At 39.2% G+C, this 15,722-nt stretch overlaps 3 protein-coding genes across 3 annotated transcripts; all 3 read left to right on the top strand.

Annotated features, from left to right (window-relative positions):
• The first annotated feature begins 691 nt into the window (after window positions 1-691).
• LOC121785913 (cytochrome P450 71AU50-like) lies at window positions 692-2,522 on the top strand. The gene is made up of 2 exons (XM_042184395.1): window positions 692-1,637; window positions 1,733-2,522. Exons 1-2 carry the CDS (start codon window positions 768-770, stop codon window positions 2,348-2,350), a joined length of 1,488 nt encoding a protein of 495 aa, XP_042040329.1. The 5' UTR covers window positions 692-767; the 3' UTR covers window positions 2,351-2,522.
• A 1,627-nt stretch (window positions 2,523-4,149) lies between these two features.
• Window positions 4,150-10,177, top strand: LOC121787200. The gene is made up of 2 exons (XM_042185874.1): window positions 4,150-4,438; window positions 5,251-10,177. Exon 2 carries the CDS (start codon window positions 5,660-5,662, stop codon window positions 6,644-6,646), a length of 987 nt encoding a protein of 328 aa, XP_042041808.1. The 5' UTR covers window positions 4,150-4,438; window positions 5,251-5,659; the 3' UTR covers window positions 6,647-10,177.
• Window positions 6,678-7,979, top strand: LOC121787855. The gene is made up of 2 exons (XM_042186699.1): window positions 6,678-7,011; window positions 7,591-7,979. The coding sequence occupies exons 1-2, from the start codon at window positions 6,678-6,680 to the stop codon at window positions 7,977-7,979; spliced, it is 723 nt and encodes a 240-aa protein (XP_042042633.1).
• Window positions 10,178-15,722: the final 5,545 nt, after the last annotated feature.

Genomic DNA, 15,722 nt, shown 5'->3' with positions numbered 1-15,722 from the left:
GCACCCGATTAACCCGCAACCCGTTAGGGTCAGACCCGAAACCCGATGGGCTAGCCCTAAAACCCGATAAAATTTCTATTGTTATATTTGTTTGACTCCTAATTGTACAATTTCATTGATTATTTTTATAATATAGATAACTAAAAAAATAACATTCAATTTTATATTAAACATATAAATTATATATTAAATTTTTATTAATATAATAATAAATAAATAAATTAGAAACTTCTAATTCATTAATAAATATTTAAATTTGTAAAACATGTTTTAAAACATGCTTTAAAATATTTAAATTTATGTTTTATTTTACACAAATCTCAAATATTAGTATTTGATCATGTTTGTGTTTGAGTTTAAGTATATATCTCAAATTTATCATAATTAAATATTTATATTTTATAAATATAACTAATTTTCGTTATTATTTATTGGATTGATCGCATGTTAATTTTATCGGTAGCAACCCGATTAACCCGTTGGGCCAGCCCGAAACCCGAGCGTTTAGGGTTGAACTTTTATAACCCGAAAAAATCTCAACCCGATTAGCCCGCACCCGATTGACCCGCAACCCGAGTAGGGTTGTCCCGAAACCCGGTGGGCCGGTCCGATTGACATCCCTAATGGCAATACTATACTAGATTCTAACAACATTTTCTTGTACGTTTGTATTTATATATACCCCATTTTCATTTTCGGAAAGAGTCACAACCTAAATAACAAGCTTCACAAAAAATAGAGAAGCATAGTTAAAATTAAGTTGAAGAATGGCCATGATTTGGCTAGTTTTATCACTAATTGTGTTTATCTATTTCCTCCAACAACTTCTCGGGCCAAGAAACAAGAAGAAACTGCCTCCCGGCCCGAAAGGCCTTCCCATATTAGGCCATCTCCACCTGATGGGGAAGAACCCTCACCGTGATTTGCACCGCCTGGCCCGAAAACACGGCCCGATCATGGGCTTGCGCTTGGGCTTCGTGCCAGCACTCGTCGTGTCGTCTCCCGCTGCAGCCGAGCTCGTCCTCAAGACTCACGACCTCGTCTTCGCCAGCCGGCCTGCCAACGAGGCCGCCGCGTGCATACTCTACGACAAGAGAGACTTGGCTTTCGGGCCGTTCGGCCCGTACTGGCGCCACATGCGAAAACTCTTCACGTTGAAGCTGCTGAGCAACGTGAAGATCGGCCATTTCCAGCCCATGAGACGGGCCGAGGTCGGGCTTTTCGTTGCTTCGCTCAGACGCGCTGCTGAGAGGCGGGAAGCGGTCGATCTCAGCGCTCGGGTTACGGCCCTCAACTGCGACATTAATTTCCTGATGGTGTTTGGGAAGAGATATTCGACTATGGAGGACAAAGGATTCGAAGAGGCGATCAAGGAGGCAATGGTGATTCTCGGGAAATTCAATCTGGCTGACTATTTTCCGTACATCGGCGTGCTCAATCTCCAGGGATTACATGGCAAGATGAAGAGAGTGAGCAACATTATAGATGGGATTCTGGAAAAAATAATCGATGATCACATGAAGATGAAGAGGCAGGAGGAGCAGACTGCAGACATTGTTGATACACTGATGGAGATTATGGAATCCGGGGAAGCAGGATTCGAGTTCGACCTTCGCCATGTCAAGGCCATTCTCCTCGTAATAATAATATATATTGTGGCTCTTTTAATAATACTAGTGTGAATTATATCAAGAAACTGAATATTCACGTTTAATTTTCTTTTATGCATAAGGATATGGTGGTAGCAGGGATGGATACGTCATCAACAGCGCTGGAGTGGGCAATGTCGGAACTGATGAAGCATCCAGCGGTGATGAAGAAACTCCAGGAAGAACTGGAATCAGTGGTGGGATTGGATCAAATGGTTGAAGAATCACATCTTGGTAAACTCAAATACTTGGATTGTGTGGTCAAGGAAGCCCTGCGTCTCCATCCCGTGGGGCCCTTCTTGATTCCTCATGAATCCATGGAGGACTGTGAGGTGGGAGGTTTCCACGTGCCTAAAAAAGCTAGAGTGATGGTGAACGTGTGGGCTATCGGGAGGGATCCAGATGTGTGGGCTAACCCGGACTCTTTTACACCAGAGAGGTTCGTTGGCAGCGAGATAGACCTGAGAGGCCGCCATTTTGAGCTGCTACCGTTTGGATCGGGCAGGCGGGGCTGCCCCGGGTTGCAGTTAGGACTGACGGTGGTGAAATTGGTGCTGGCACAGTTGGTGCATTGCTTTGATTGGGAGCTTCCAGATGGGATGAAGGCGACTGAAGTTGACATGGCTGAGAATTTTGGTTTGGTTAATGTTAGATTGAAGCCTCTCGTGGCTGTGCCCACTTATCGTTTGCATAAGCATTGAAAGTTTGTGTTATTATTTTTAGTTTGTTTCTAGCATGTGCTATGAAACAAAAAGTTAATCATGAGATGTAATACTACCATGTATGTTGTATATCGCCTCCTACATTCTTCAAATATGTAAACCTGTTTTGATCATAACAATATATGCGAATAAAAGAATATAAATTTAGTAAGTTTGGAATAATTTAATATACATATGTATGATTTTAATAAATATTATCACCATTCAAATCAAATTAATAATTTTTAAAAAAACATTTGACACCATTTAACAATAAATTTATTAGAATCATAAAATTTCAATAAAAAAAATGACTTAAAAATAGATTTCCTAGGTGGGCTGGCTTAGGCTAGTTGGAGAAGTGCCACTTCGCATAGGGCTGTATTTTCTAACCAATGAAGTTGCTTTTTAACCACTCAGTTTTCGTTTTTTTGTTACACTCCCTCTATCGATCAATACAAGACCAATTTGATCGAGCAAGTATTTTAAGGAATATAATAAAAAGTGAGTGGAAAATGTTAATGGATGTGGTCAGTCCTATTTTTATATACTCTCTTCATCCCAGGAAAATATGAACATATTTGGTTCGGCATAGGTTTTAATGGATAATTGTTAAAATAAGAGAGAGAAAGAAAACGTAATTAAAGTATTGTTAGTGGAGAATATGTCTCACTTTATCAGAGAGAAGTGAGTTTCCGCAATTAAAAAAATTCATACTTTTCAGGGACATACTAATAGTTCATAAAGTACTTTTCGGGGACAGAGAAAGTATTAGTTTTATAGTGAAATGTACTCCCTCCGTCCCAATAAATATGAAACGTTTGTTTTTCGGCACGAGATTTTATGTAATATTATTTTGTGAGTTAAAGAAGAGAGAGTAAAGAAGAGAGAGAGAAAAGTAGAGATAATATTATTTTTATTTTAGGAAACGTTTTATTTTTAATAGGATAATCTAAAAAGGAAAATGTTTTATTTTTAATGAGACGTAGAGAATAAATAAAATAAAGTTAGTGGGACGTAGAGTCAATATTAAAAATAAAAAAAATTAAAATATTTATTGATGGACAAATGAAATTATGAATGAACTATCAATTGCCACTCACTTTTCTTTTTCTATTATATGAATTGTTTATAAGACTAATTTATGTGATACATGAGACTCTAGGATGACAAAGAATTTATCACCGCAAGTGTCTTATCACCGCTAGTGTCTTGTCATTATCTAATGAGAATGAACAAATCACATCTTTGCCGCTTTCTTTTATCTATTACTCCCTTTGTCCTATTAGAAATGAAACGTTTTCCTTTTTAGTCTGTCCCATTAAAAATGAAACGTTTCTAAAAATGGAAACAATACTCTCTCTATTTTTTTTTCTCTCTTACTTTACTCTCTCTTCATTAACTCACCTAAAAAATACTACATAAAATTCCGTGCCGAAAAGCAAATGTTGCATATTTAATGGGACGGAGGGAGTATATCAATTGTTTATATGACTAATTTACGTGATCCATGACACTTTAGGATGACTAATAAGAATTTATCACCAAGTGTCGTATCACCACTAGTGTCTTGTCATTATTTAATGAGAATTGATGTAAATGAAATAATGTTAATTCTATTCAAAGATTTCTCCGGATTTTTATATGAAAATCATCTATCAATTAATTATTGAAGTTTAATTATTATATATTAATTGATATATTTTTATGTAGAGTGATTTACGTGGGGGTGCATAGCAAATTTTGAATGACTAAGTTGATCTTTATTTGTTTTGGCAGCAAAGTATACAAGTGGGCCTATCAACTATTTAAAAAAAATAAAAGAGGCCCAATTTACATGAAGTAGGCGTGACCTATTTGGAAAAGCATGAAATCAAAATATAAAACCACAGTGTATACGCCACTTTTGACCGAGACGACACTGAGAGAAAGAAAAAAAAACGACAGAAGCTTTGGAGGAATCCAACGGGAGGAAATTAAGAGAGAAGAGAAAGGAGAAAATTCCAGCCATCATCTACTCCAAATTTACTCCATGGTTTCTAGGGTTTTATCTCCATTTATCATTGTTCTTGGTTTAATTATGTTAGGGTAAGAATCTTGTGATACTCCTAACACGCAGTATGACATTTTGATTTCGTGATTTCTTCTATGCTCATTTTTATCTCATATCCGTTATTACTTCTTATTTAATTGATTGAATTTATTATTTTAGGTGCATCTTTAGTGATAATTCTATAGTCTTGATTTAATGCCACTTTAGCTTGAATTGAGATGGATCGTGGTGGTAATGAATTATCAATTGGAATTGTTTAGATGACAATTTGATAATGGATTTTGATTTTAATTGCAATTGTACTTTGAATCTCGCTCTTCCGTAGGGTTCTTAGGATTATTGAATTTGGTTTAAAGTGTTTAGCTATTCTTTGACTAGTGGATGCTTAGCATGTTTAGTGCTTGCAGGTTGAATAATTTTAAATTGTCCCGAACGTATGAGATAGAATTGAATGCATAGGATTAATCTGTGTCTTGTTTACAAGTGTTTGGAGTAACAATTGTCTCACTTGTGTTAATCTGAATTCAACTTTATTTTTCATTATTTTCAGAAAACAAACTTCAAACAAAAACATTCATCTTTACTGTTATTTTTATCTATTTGGAGTTAAACGAATTTATCTTCCCTGTGGATCGACACCTTAAATTACTACACACAAAGCTGTACTCTTGCAGTGAAGTGGTAATATTAGGGATAATTTTGTGAACTTGAGTGCATATCTATTCTGATTTAAAAAGACCTAAAATCACACATCAAGTTCTGGCGCCGTTGCCGGGGAAGGCAATATGTTGTTTAACTTTCTGTTTTATTTTTATTTTTATTTAATATTTTTAATTTTATTTTGTAGGTACTTAATTCGTGTTCTTACGGGTGATAGCCATCTACCACGTCTGGACTCGAAGACGAAGGAGTGTTTTATTTGTGGTAGTATCTTTCTAACTCCTTGTGTTTTTTTTAAAGTTTGCTAGTACACATTCGAGCACACACTTTTTCTAAGACTAACCCCGAAGTTGTCGAGAGTCTCGCTTTCGGTAGAATTGTTATATTTGAGTTGTGCTTGGTTTCTTTTCTGTTGTGTAGGTGTTCTGGAAAATTGAAAACGGAAAAATAAAAAAACAGTGGATGCAAACCAGATCTAAGGGTACACCGTAATTTGGGTTATTGATACATCATAGAAGAGGACAGAATTCAGCTGTGATTGATACACACTGGAGAAAAAATCCAAATTTTGAAACAAATTTTGAGAGTAGGAGTCGATGGCCGAGAACAATGACAATGCTCCTCCTGTGGAAAAGTTTGGAGATACTGTCAGATCGGGAGTTGATCATCCGGGAAATTTCGCCTATGCTACGGATAACATAAGCATCCCACCTTACTACATCAGCTTGGTGAATGGTGGCACCTTGTTCCATGGTCGTGAAGACGAAGAGCCCATAAGCCACCTCAATGCATTCTATAAGTTGACCATGAACCACAGACCTGCAAATGTACCACATGATAATATCAAGAGAGCTCTCTTTCCTTTTTCGTTGAGAGACAAAACACGAGAGTGGTACGACTCACTTTCGGGGTACAATGTGGCGACCTTTGAAGATCCGAAATCCAAGTTTCTCCTGGAATATAATTCACCAATGAAGATCGAGAGATTGAGGGATGCCATCACATCTTTTCAACAGCAAGATGATGAATCTTTTGCTGAAACATGGAAAAGGTTTACTGAGATGTTGAGAAAGTGTCCCAGCCATGGTCTTGCTCCTGGTCGTGATCTTGTCAAATTTTACCAAGGCTTAAACAATGAAAGCATGGGACTTATAAATGCAAGTACTGGTGGAGATCTTGATAATAAGACACATGAGGAAGTGAGGACCTTGTTTCAAAAACTAGCAGGTAATCAAAGAAACTGGTACAATCCAAGGAGAGTGGTTGAGAAGAAAGGAAATACCTTTGGAGCTTCAGTAGAATCTGAAAGAATGACAGCGGTTGAGGCACAACTAGCTAATATTAGCACCCAAATGGCATCGGTGGTTAAAGCAGTATCTTCCATTCAGCTGAACCCACAACCTCAAATTGTTGCAATGGTTAAATGTGGACTGTGCCAAGGTGGGCATCACACAGATCAATGCCAAATGATCCAATCCCAAGAAACAGTTGAAGATGTGAATTACATAGGCAATAACCGCCAAGGTTTTAGCCAAGGGTGTCAATTCAATAACAATCCTCAGAACTGGAAGCCTCAACAATAAGATAATTGGAACCAAGCTGGGTCAAGTAACAATGGTGGGAACCAATGGCGAAACAACTCCCCCTGGTTTTGATAAGAAACCTTCACTACAAGATCAGATGGGACAGATATTCGCTTTCATGTCAAAGAGTCAAAAAGAGAATGATTTCTTCAAAGAGAAAACAATTGAGAAGTTTGGACAGCTGGAGGCCTCTATGAGGAATTTGGAAACACAAATAGGGCAGCTTGCTACAGCTTCTCATACAAGAACTCCCGGCACCATTCCAAGTGATACAGTACCCAACCCCAAGGGAAATGAACATTGCAAAGCAGTCACCCTGAGAAGCGGAAGAAATTTGGATTCAATGCCTTTAATGGACGACCAAGGTACTTCCGGCATCTCGCACGCAGGGGCGGACGAGATGTTAGGCTTGCATTCCTCGCACGCAGGGGCGGACGAGGCATGTAAGGGAAGTCCCGCGTTGGTGCAGGATGCCCAACATGGTCAAGAAAAGGCTGCATCCGGCAGCAAGGAACAAGACGATGAATCTAAGTTAAATGGAAGACTTACATCAGGAGATAAAGACAAAAAGGTCAATGAGACAGAACCTAAGAAGAGCAAGTCCAGTATTCCTAACGACATTCCACCGCCTCCATATCCATTCACGAGAAAGAAGCGAGTGCGGCAAGAAAAGTGTTTTGAGTAGATGGTGAATGTGATTAGAAAGGTAAATGTAGACATCTCATTGGTGGATCTTTTCACCAATTTCCCAAGATTCTCCAAGTTCTTAAAAGACATGATGGCGAACAAGGAGAAACTTTAGGATGGGGGGATTGTTGCATTGAGCACGAATTGGTCACAGCTGATATCTTGAATCATGCCGACGAAGAGAAGTGATCCAGGAGGTTGCATCATACCATGTGAAATTGGTAACACGATTTTCACAAAGTGTTTATTGGACCAAGGTTCAGGGATCTCACTGATGGCATTGAAAACTGCTCGTGCCATTGGTTTGGAGGAAAGAATGGAGCCTATTGACATCGCTCTACAATTGGTTGATCACTCCATAGTGAAGCCCACTGGAATTGTTGAGGATGTCTTGGTTAGAATCGATAAGTTCATCATTCCCTTTGATTTTATTGTGCTCGACATGCCAGAAGATAAAGAAGTGCCAATTTTGTTTGGTAGACCATTTCTAGCAACGGGAGATGTATTGCTTGGAGCAAAGGATAACTCTGTTACATTCAGAATTAATGGTGAGCAACTGACCATCAATGTTGAGAAGACCTATGTTGGTGGTGAAAGTGGTAAGGAAGCAAGAGAGGTGGTCACACTAAAGAGTCCGAAAGTGTAGGCCGAGGATGAAGAAGGTCGAGCCAACGACTATAAAAAAGGGCGCTGATTGGGAGGCAACCTAAGTCTTTTATTGTTTTTTTTTGTTTTTGCTTTCATATATTGGGGGTTTTATTTGCTCAATTCTTTCCCTCAATATTTATTTTGAATTGAGCATTTTTTATTTTTTTTTTGTTTTTTTTTTGTGTAGGAGTGAAGATGGAGGTCGTATCTCTGCTGATGGAAAAAAGAGTTGACCAACCCACCCACCCATGAGCTTCACAATGAAAGGGGAGTATCTTTATACCCACCTTATATTTGTCTTCTACCTTGGGGACAATGTAGAATTTAAGTTTGGGGGAGGGTTGAAATTCTGAATTCTGTGTGTGCATGTTAGAATGATTTCCTATGGATTGGTACTTGCTCATACTTGTTGGGAGTCACTAAGTGGACTTAGCTTTTCCTGTGAACTTGTGCTATGAACTTGGTTGTCACTTATTTGCTTCTGGAGAACAAGGAGTCTTACTTGTTAATTTAGGAAAGAGTAGTGTTCTTTGGTGTCCGATTTCTTGAGCTAAGGAGAGAGAACTATTTCGGTTTTGAAAAATGAGTTAAAAAATCTATATGGTTAATTTGCATAATTTGAGTTGGACTTGAATATATTTTGTTGATGTCGATGCACAAAAATGATCTAAGCATTAGGACTAAAAGCTTCATTGCCAAAATATCACATGTCTGACCCTACATAAACCCCTAGCGAGCCAGTTTGAGCCTTATAGCCTAATTTCTTTGTTAAAATTTTGAAGTCACTATACTAGCCTACATGATATATCATGTTGTTAGCCCTTCTTTTCAGTCCTTGTCACTAAAATTGAGGTGCTAGCACATCTTCGGGTAGTTGTTGTTGATGGCAAGAAAAAGGTCATAAGTTTAGATGCTTGTTATGTAATATCCAATTTATGCTTGAGAAATAAAGTGCAAAGTTGCTAAGTGAAAAAAAAGGCAGCCCGTTCATAGAGAAAAAGCCAAGGTAAAAAAATAATAATAAATAAATAAATTTAGTGCTCAAAAGAAAGAAAAAAAATAGTAACTTGATTTGTTATGTTGAAAAATCTTAAGTTCGGGTGTGGTGAGCTATGGAAATTTCATGCTTAATTATTATGAAGCTTTGGGAGATGTTGTCCTATGGGATGTGCTAGTATTCTTGATTTTGGTGGAATGGGCTACTAACCAAATTTGATATCTCACCTTAACCAAAAAGCCCCATTACAACCACAAATAAAGACCTTTTGATTTGTGCAAAGGTATTAACATTTTGTTGATGAGTTCTGCTTTGAGTTTTGTGGAAAGACCTTATATATTTAAAATAAAGAATAGTCGAATGAACATCTTTTGACGATTTAGCAACGATGGTTTGAGACACTAGAGTCATTGCTTGGACTTGGATTGCTTGTTGGATAACTAGATCTTAGGGAGCTGGTTTGTGTTCATACTTTCATTCTAAATCATGTTCAAAGGAGAATGTGGAGTTAGCTTAGGTAATCTCTTGACTTGTGAGAATTTTTATGATATGAATTTGAGGATTTTATGAGTCTCGTCATGATTTGAAAACCTTTGTGCTTGATTGCTTATATTGCTCGAGGACGAGCAAAACTTAAGTTTGGGGTATTTGATGTAAATCAAATAATGCTAATTCTACTCAAAGATTTCTCCTGATTTTTATATGAAAATTATCTATCAATTAATTATTGAAGTTTAATTATTATATATTAATTAGTATATTTTCATGTAGAGTGATTTACGTGTGGGTGCATAGCAATTCTTGGATGACTAAGTTGATCTTTATTGGTTTTGGCAGCAAAGTATACAAGTGGGCCTATCAACTATTTAAAAAAAATAAAAGAGGCCCAATTTACATGAAGTAGGCGTGACCTATTTGGAAAAGCATGAAATCAAAATATAAAACCACAGTGTATACGCCACTTTTGACCGAGACGACACTGAGAGAAAGAAAAAAAAACGACAGAAGCTTTGGAGGAATCCAACGGGAGGAAATTAAGAGAGAAGAGAAAGGAGAAAATTCCAGCCATCATCTACTCCAAATTTACTCCATGGTTTCTAGGGTTTTATCTCCATTTATCATTGTTCTTGGTTTAATTATGTTAGGGTAAGAATCTTGTGATACTCCTAACACGCAGTATGACATTTTGATTTCGTGATTTCTTCTATGCTCATTTTTATCTCATGTCCGTTATTACTACTTATTTAATTGAATGAATTTATTACTTTAGGTGCATCTTTAGTGATAATTCTATAGTCTTGATTTAATGCCTCTTTATCTTGAATTGAGATGGATTGTGGTGGTAATGAATTATCAATTGGAATTGTTCAGATGACAACTTGATAATGGATTTTGATTTTAATTACAATTGTACTTTGAATCTCGCGCTTCCGTAGGGTTCTTAGGATTATTGAATTTGGTTTAAAGAGTAAGTGTTTAGCTATTCTTTGACTAGTGAATGCTTAGCATGTTTAGTGCTTGCAGGTTGACTAATTTTACGTATGAGATAGAATTAAATGCATAAGATTAATCCGTGTCTTGTTTACAATTGTTTGGAGTAGCAATTGTCTCACTTGTGTTAATTTGAATTCAACTTTATTTTTCATTATTTTCAGAAAACAAACTTCAAACAAAAACATTCCTCTTTACTGTGGATCGACACCTTAAATTACTACACACGAAGTTGTACTCTTGTAGTGAAGTGGTAATATTAGGGATAATTTTGTGAACTTGAGTGCATATCTATTCTGATTTAAAAAGACCTAAAATTACACATCAAGAATGAACAAATCACATCTTTGCCGTGCACAACTTATAATATACTTCCTCCTAATCTCATTAAAAATACTCATTTTCTTTTTTAGTTTGTTCCAATTAAAATAATTTATTATTAAAATTAGAAACACCTTTCTCTCTACTTTACTTTACTCTCTCTACTTCACACACAAAATAAAGTTGCATAAATTCGACTCTGAAAGAGATAGGGATCGAAGAAGTGATCAAGGAGACGTTGGAGATTATTGGGAAATTCAATCTGACTGACTATTTTCCTTACTTTAGCGTGCTTAATCTTCAGCGATTACATGGCAAGATGTAGCGACTGAGCAAATTTTTTGATGGGATTTTAGAAGAAATAATCGATGATCACATGAAGATGAATAGGCGGGAGGAGCAGACAGATGGAGACATTGTTGATAGAGATGCCCACCGGTTCCGGTTCGGCGGTTAACCGCCGGAACCGGAACATGAAGTTCCGGTTCCGAACCAGAACCGTGGTCATTTTCCCGAACCGGAATCGTCGGAATTCGGGTCGCGGTCCGGTTCAGGTTCAAAATATTTCGAACCGGAACCGTCACCGAACCGGCGGTTCCGGACGGTTCGGAACCGGCGGTTTGGGCGCGTATATCAAGGCATGGGGCCGACGGCGGCAGCTTTTTAGCTGAAAAAACGGCGGTTTTTGGGACGTGAACCGGCGGTTAACCGCCGGTTCAGTGGTATCCGGTTGCGGCGCGAGACACGAGGAGACATTGCGCAGCTTTTGCAGACGGTTTCGTTGACCGAATCGGCGGTTTTGTCCCGGAAACCGGCGGTTTTGCCCGGAAACCGGGGGGCGGTGAACGGCGAGCACGGCCGACCAAATAGATAAGCAAGGTAAGAGAACTACGTGGGCTTTGATTCCTCAATAAAATTGTGGATACGTAGGCACCTCAACTTAAATTTGAAAAGTTTAACTTCGAAAGTTTAAGTTAAGCTCAAGCCCTTTTCAATTATTTTTTTTCCCCTCCATTTCATGTTTTTTTATTTACGTTCCGAGTCCGACGACACTTGTAAATTATATTACATTGTTGTATCACTGTATGTATTGTAATTGTAATGTATCGTTGTTGCGGCTAAGCTGTACTTGAAGATCATTAAAATATATTCCCCATTTGATAAGTATCTTATTGGTGAAAAAGTGGGTATCTTTGGGGCAGATGGTACTGGAACACAAATTTATATATGAAATCTGGATGAATGGGGATCAGATTATAGTTTAAAATGGGAAGCTGGGTTAACTGGCCGCCAATGAACCCAGTGAAACGAGGATTTTTTTTTATCGCGTGTGCACAGAAATAGATCACTGCAAGCGCTTGGTCAAGACACCACGCTCCTTAAATCCACTAGAGCACAAGGTCTAGGAACTTAAGAGAACATAAAGTGCTTGGTCGTTGGACACACATCGACTCCCCTTAAAAAAAAAATATAAATCCCTCAACCCGAATACTATGAATTAGTATAGGGAAGTGGGGTCGATCCCACAGAGATGGACTCGCAAAGTAGTGCTCAGAGACTTTGGACAGACAAATGGCTGCTGCCACGCAACAAAAGGGTTGAGAATTTTAAACTAACTCTAGACCTAGGCAGAAAATGTAAATGCTAGACCTAGGACATGTTAAACTTGTAAATTCAGACTTCGACAACAAGAAACATAACCACTTCCTAGACAGTGTAAACAACTACCTAATCTAGCTAAACAGAATATGACTGAAAGTGGGGACCATAATTCCAAAAATGGCAAGTACGGAAAGAACTGCAGATTAACAAACTCTGACGCTAGCTCGCAGCAAAATGCATCCTCTCAACCAAATTAAACTTGCAGATGAACAAAACAGAGCAAAAAGCGAGATTCGAACAGAATATAGAGATTTGGTCGTCGTTATCTTGCTGCAACTCGGAAACACATCAGATCTGCGTACACTAGACGGAATGAAAGAAAAACACATAAACTAAGCATGAAAATCAGATCGAAACTACTCAGATTCACGTCAGAATACTTGATCCACTTCGGATCCAAGACATCCGAACCCAACAACCAACAAATCCAGCAAATCCAACCAAAATTCTTCCACAATCCAACTCCAATCTCCCAGATCTGACCATTAACCTACAATAACTCAGTAAACAGCTGCGAAACGCATCCAACTCAGACAATTTAAAAACTCCAAAATCTCAATAAGCGAAACGATCAAACCAGAAATCAACACAATCGCCATAACGGAAAATCAAACTTGCATTTAAACCAGAAACTATTCGGTGAAAACAGCGAACCGAGCTTCGAACAACGAAGCTCGGCAGAGTAAGTAAAATGCGGAAAGCGGAAAATAAATTGTTTCTTCGCTCCTAACAAGAGCGGTGTTACACCATATCGGAAGCTAAGATGAAACCCGAACGTGCGAACTGAGATCTCCTCAAAACTAGTATCAAGTGTGTGTGTGGGAAAGTGAACTAAGCAACAGGCTGTGGTGAGGTCTCCCCCGGGAAGATCCCTCCAGCTTGCATGCTTCTGCCTTTTATAGATGCGGACATAGCCCTTGAGTCTTCGTAGAAATCCCTATTCTACCCTTCAACTCTGGAGCTTCCTCCGTCGAGCAATTCTCTTCATAATCGTTCACTAAATCGCCAGTTCCTCGACCTTGTGATTTTTTGGTCTTCTTTCCTGGACCTGGCGAATTCCTTCACACACCTGGCTTAAAACGTGCGTTAGTCCTAGTAAAATCACGAATTAAATCCCTAGACCCATGCATGAAATTAGCCTTATCAAACTGCTCACACTTAAACCATGCTTGTCCTCAAGTATGAAAGACAAGAAAAAGAAATAAGGTGAATTTCAATGCACGGCCCCCCCCAAGTACTATTCTACAAACAAAACAGACTCCTAGACCTAGACAACTACAACACGAAACACATAAAAATCACAAAAGAAAAGAAAACACATAAGCGCATAAACTGGTATTTTTCCTAGCAGCCATCCCCACAAGTTTAAGGTCAATCCAAGCGTTTACAACCTCAGATTCCTCCCCCTCCCTTCTTCTGTCTAGTCAAGTTGTCAGTTCGTCAAGATAGCCTTCTGACTTCCCAATTGTTAGATTCACTCGATCACTCATTCCTCACCAGGGATGTTAGGATCGGATCGCTCTTAAGTTAAAGTTACTCCACTGATGCATCGGGTTATGAGAGTTTCTCCTTCCTACCGTCTCCTTTTTATTCCTGGGTCTGGTTACTACTGCTTCCTGCCCTTAAATTTTTTTTTTTTTTTTTTTTATTTTTTTTTCCCTGGACTTCGTCCAGCTTATACCTCCGGTTTTATTATTTTAACTCCTCCCCTGGACTTCGTCCAGCTTATACCTCCGGTTCCTGGACTTCGTCCAGCTTATACCTCCTTTTCCTGGACTTCGTCCAGCTTATACCTCCTTTATTCTCTACTCCCTAAGCATCAAGTGGTAGCCCATTCTTTTTACAAGTTAGCTCAAAGTGTATAGGCTTATAACTCGCTCTTATAGTAGGGCTGCACAACTGGGTTATCTAAGGCATCCTCTATCGTTCTTACTTCATCCAACTGACTTTGATTTATTAAGAGAAAAGGATTCACAATTTAGCATGTATTTTCTCTTCAATTACTCTCCCTAAGGGGCTTTTTGCTATTTATTTTACCAGTTATGCAAACACGAAACCTAAAAAAAACTTCTACAAACTCCTAGACCTAACAGAATATGTACAAGACACTAACTGCACTAACTGCGTCCCCCCTCCCACTTCATTTATGCTTGTCCCCAAGCAATCCGTATGAAGTGGAAAGCAGGCCAGTTAGTGGCGACATGAAACGAACTCAACAAAACACAAACTTCTCACACTTAGACCAAGCATTGGGCTAAGTGGGGGAAGGAACAACATACAACACAAAACATGTTATGACATATAACCCCTTCTCACACTTAGACCAATGCTTGGTCTAAGTGGAAGGGTTCAACACATATATACAGAACCTAGCATGCTGGCAGGTAAAACAGAAATAAAACGAAAGAACTGTTAAATAAAAGAAAGAAAAAGTTACTTGGGTTTGAGGGGAAATTCAATTCGGTGTCTGGCCCCCGTGGGAGCCAAACTTTGGTGGCACCGTCGGCTGGGTCACCTTTGCTTTCTTCCTGGCCGGCATCTCCGGCTTCTCTGGTCTGTCATCAGTAGGTCGGGGTATGGCTGTCCTCAGGACCACGGGTCTAGCGGAAGAGGGGGTGATGTGAGGCCTCGGGCCTTGTGATGGCTTTTGCGCGGATACACTTCCTGGACTTAGCGTTGTAATGTTGCCGCTAGACCCAGGAATAGTTTCTGATGCATCCGGGAACTTTTTGTGCAGCCATTTCAGCATGGTCGTCATCAAAGCAACACCCTCCGCCATCCTGTTGGTTTGCTCACTTGACGAAGCCACCCAATCGGTGATACGTCCCCTCAGGACTGCGGCCTCTTCCCTGCTTTTTCCGAATTCCCTTCGGATCTCAGTCATTTCCTTGCGTACCCCGTCGATTCCTTTCCTTACCTCCTCAACTTCTTTCTGGACTCCCTGAACCATCAGCCTGACTTCGTCCTCAGTGGCTTGATCCTTTACCTCCACACCATCGGGTTCCTGCTTGACTTGTGCCTCTGACTTACCGACCTCATAAAAACACACCTCCTTCCCTCGGGCGATCAGCAACCCCTTGTTGAAAAAAAAGTCGAAATTGAAGACTTCCGGGGCTGAGCACATCTTTACTACACGGCAGGCCTTGCTGATTTTAATTACAATGTTGCGCTGCAAATAGGCCCCGAGAAGATGGCACGTGTACAGATGCCTGGACGGGTTGGAGGTGACTTGATGGCAGGCTTGGGCTAACCAATAACCCAAATGAACTC

This window comes from Salvia splendens, chromosome 22, assembly GCF_004379255.2.
Source record: "Salvia splendens isolate huo1 chromosome 22, SspV2, whole genome shotgun sequence".
Lineage (NCBI taxonomy): Eukaryota > Viridiplantae > Streptophyta > Magnoliopsida > Lamiales > Lamiaceae > Salvia > Salvia splendens.
Note: the sequence above shows the minus strand (reverse complement) of the source record. Positions and strands in the feature narration are given on the sequence as shown.

Excerpts from the sequence above, each read along its gene's own strand:
- LOC121785913 (XM_042184395.1), top strand. The coding sequence starts at position 768 with ATGGCCATGATTTGGCTAGTTTTATCACTAATTGTGTTTATCTATTTC. Across the intron at positions 1,638-1,732 it reads ATGTCAAGGCCATTCTCCTC|GATATGGTGGTAGCAGGGAT; the intron begins GTAATAATAATA and ends TTTATGCATAAG.
- LOC121787200 (XM_042185874.1), top strand. The coding sequence starts at position 5,660 with ATGGCCGAGAACAATGACAATGCTCCTCCTGTGGAAAAGTTTGGAGAT.
- LOC121787855 (XM_042186699.1), top strand. The coding sequence starts at position 6,678 with ATGGTGGGAACCAATGGCGAAACAACTCCCCCTGGTTTTGATAAGAAA. Across the intron at positions 7,012-7,590 it reads GCCTTTAATGGACGACCAAG|GTTCAGGGATCTCACTGATG; the intron begins GTACTTCCGGCA and ends TATTGGACCAAG.